Source organism: Morus notabilis, unplaced genomic scaffold, assembly GCF_000414095.1.
Source record: "Morus notabilis unplaced genomic scaffold, ASM41409v2 C11403688, whole genome shotgun sequence".
Taxonomy (NCBI): domain Eukaryota; kingdom Viridiplantae; phylum Streptophyta; class Magnoliopsida; order Rosales; family Moraceae; genus Morus; species Morus notabilis.
The window spans coordinates 1-1,340 of record NW_010386886.1 but is presented as its reverse complement, the minus strand read 5'-3'; the positions used below and the strand labels follow the sequence as shown (position 1 = coordinate 1,340).

The 1,340-nt window shown below is 36.6% G+C and overlaps 1 protein-coding gene across 1 annotated transcript; it reads left to right on the top strand.

Moving 5' to 3' along the window:
- Positions 1 to 12: 12 nt before the first annotated feature.
- LOC112095121 (BTB/POZ domain-containing protein At1g55760-like) lies at positions 13 to 1,181 on the top strand (the record flags this gene model as incomplete). Its single annotated transcript, XM_024176799.1, has 2 exons — positions 13 to 138; positions 301 to 1,181. Coding segments are annotated over 2 exons (729 nt in total), but the record flags the coding sequence as incomplete, so codon positions are not given.
- Between the last annotated feature and the right edge of the window lie 159 nt (positions 1,182 to 1,340).

Sequence of the window (1,340 nt, the reverse complement as noted above, 5' to 3'; positions counted from 1 at the left end):
TTTCCATTGTACCATGCAGAAATCAAAGACAAACAGCTCAAGAACAACGACGATTTCATTTGGGCAATTGACGTCCCATTAACTGGAAAATTCATTATTGACGTTGAATTTCTTGATTTAAAAATTGCATCTCCTTGTGTAAGTTCCCTTCATCTATGCTTTTTAATTTCCCAAGTGTATATCATCAAATAGATTTTTAGTAGCTGAATAGAAAAATAGTTAGAAGAATTGATAGCTCGGTTTCAATTCTTCTCGCCTAATTTAAAAATGAAAATTTTTTTTGTGATCGAATATTTTTAGGGCGGCGAACCTTGCTCCATTTGGGCTGACGGGTTCACGCAGAAACAATCAAATGTGACGGCTCTAACATCGTTGGGACGAATGTTGACCGAAGGCATCCACACTGACATCATAATCCACGCTTCCAACGGGAGCATTGGTGCGCATCGCGCTATTCTCGCGGCGAGATCTCCGGTTTTTCACAGCATGTTCTCGCATGAACTCAAAGAGAAGGAAATGTCCACTATAAATATATGTGACATGTCAATAGAGTCATGTCAAGCCTTTCTCCATTACATCTATGGAAACATCCAACATGAAGAATTCTTAGCACATAGGCTAGCCCTTCTTGGTGCCGCGGATAAGTATGACATCGGGGACCTAAAAGAAGCGTGCCACGATAGCCTTCTAGAAGACATTGACGCAAGAAATGTGCTTGATAGGCTCCAAAATGCATCTCTCTATAACTTGCCAAAACTTAAGACTAGTTGCATGAGGTACCTTGTGAAGTTCGGCAAGATATTCGATATCCGCGAAGATTTCAACGCCTTCTTGCTATCGGCGGATAGGGAGCTGATAGCGGAAATCTTCCATGAAGTATTGAGTGCATGGAAAGGTTTCTGAAACTGATCTTTGCTTGCAAAAGAAGGAAAGTATTAAAAATATGTGAAAAGCTTGTGGTATTTTTTTATATCATAGTCCATAAAGATGGATTCTCAGAAGAATTTTAGCATGAAGGATTTGTTGATCAAGAAGATGATTCTTTTGTGCATATTGGATTGATTTTTAGGTATTGATCTTGTTATTTGTAAATATATTGGTTTGTATCGCATAGATATTGTAACTTTGTCACAAAACATTACACATTCTTAAATTATGAAGATTGGATATTATTTATTTCAGATTTTTTTTTTATAAATATTTTAGTTGAAAATAATTTTATGTGTTTGTCCTTGGGGTCTAATTTATGTCATAACCAACTCAACCAACAAAGCCTTTCCATTTATTTACGTAAAGTAGATATTGGCATTTCTTTTCCTCTGCAAAACCTAGGTCAAACT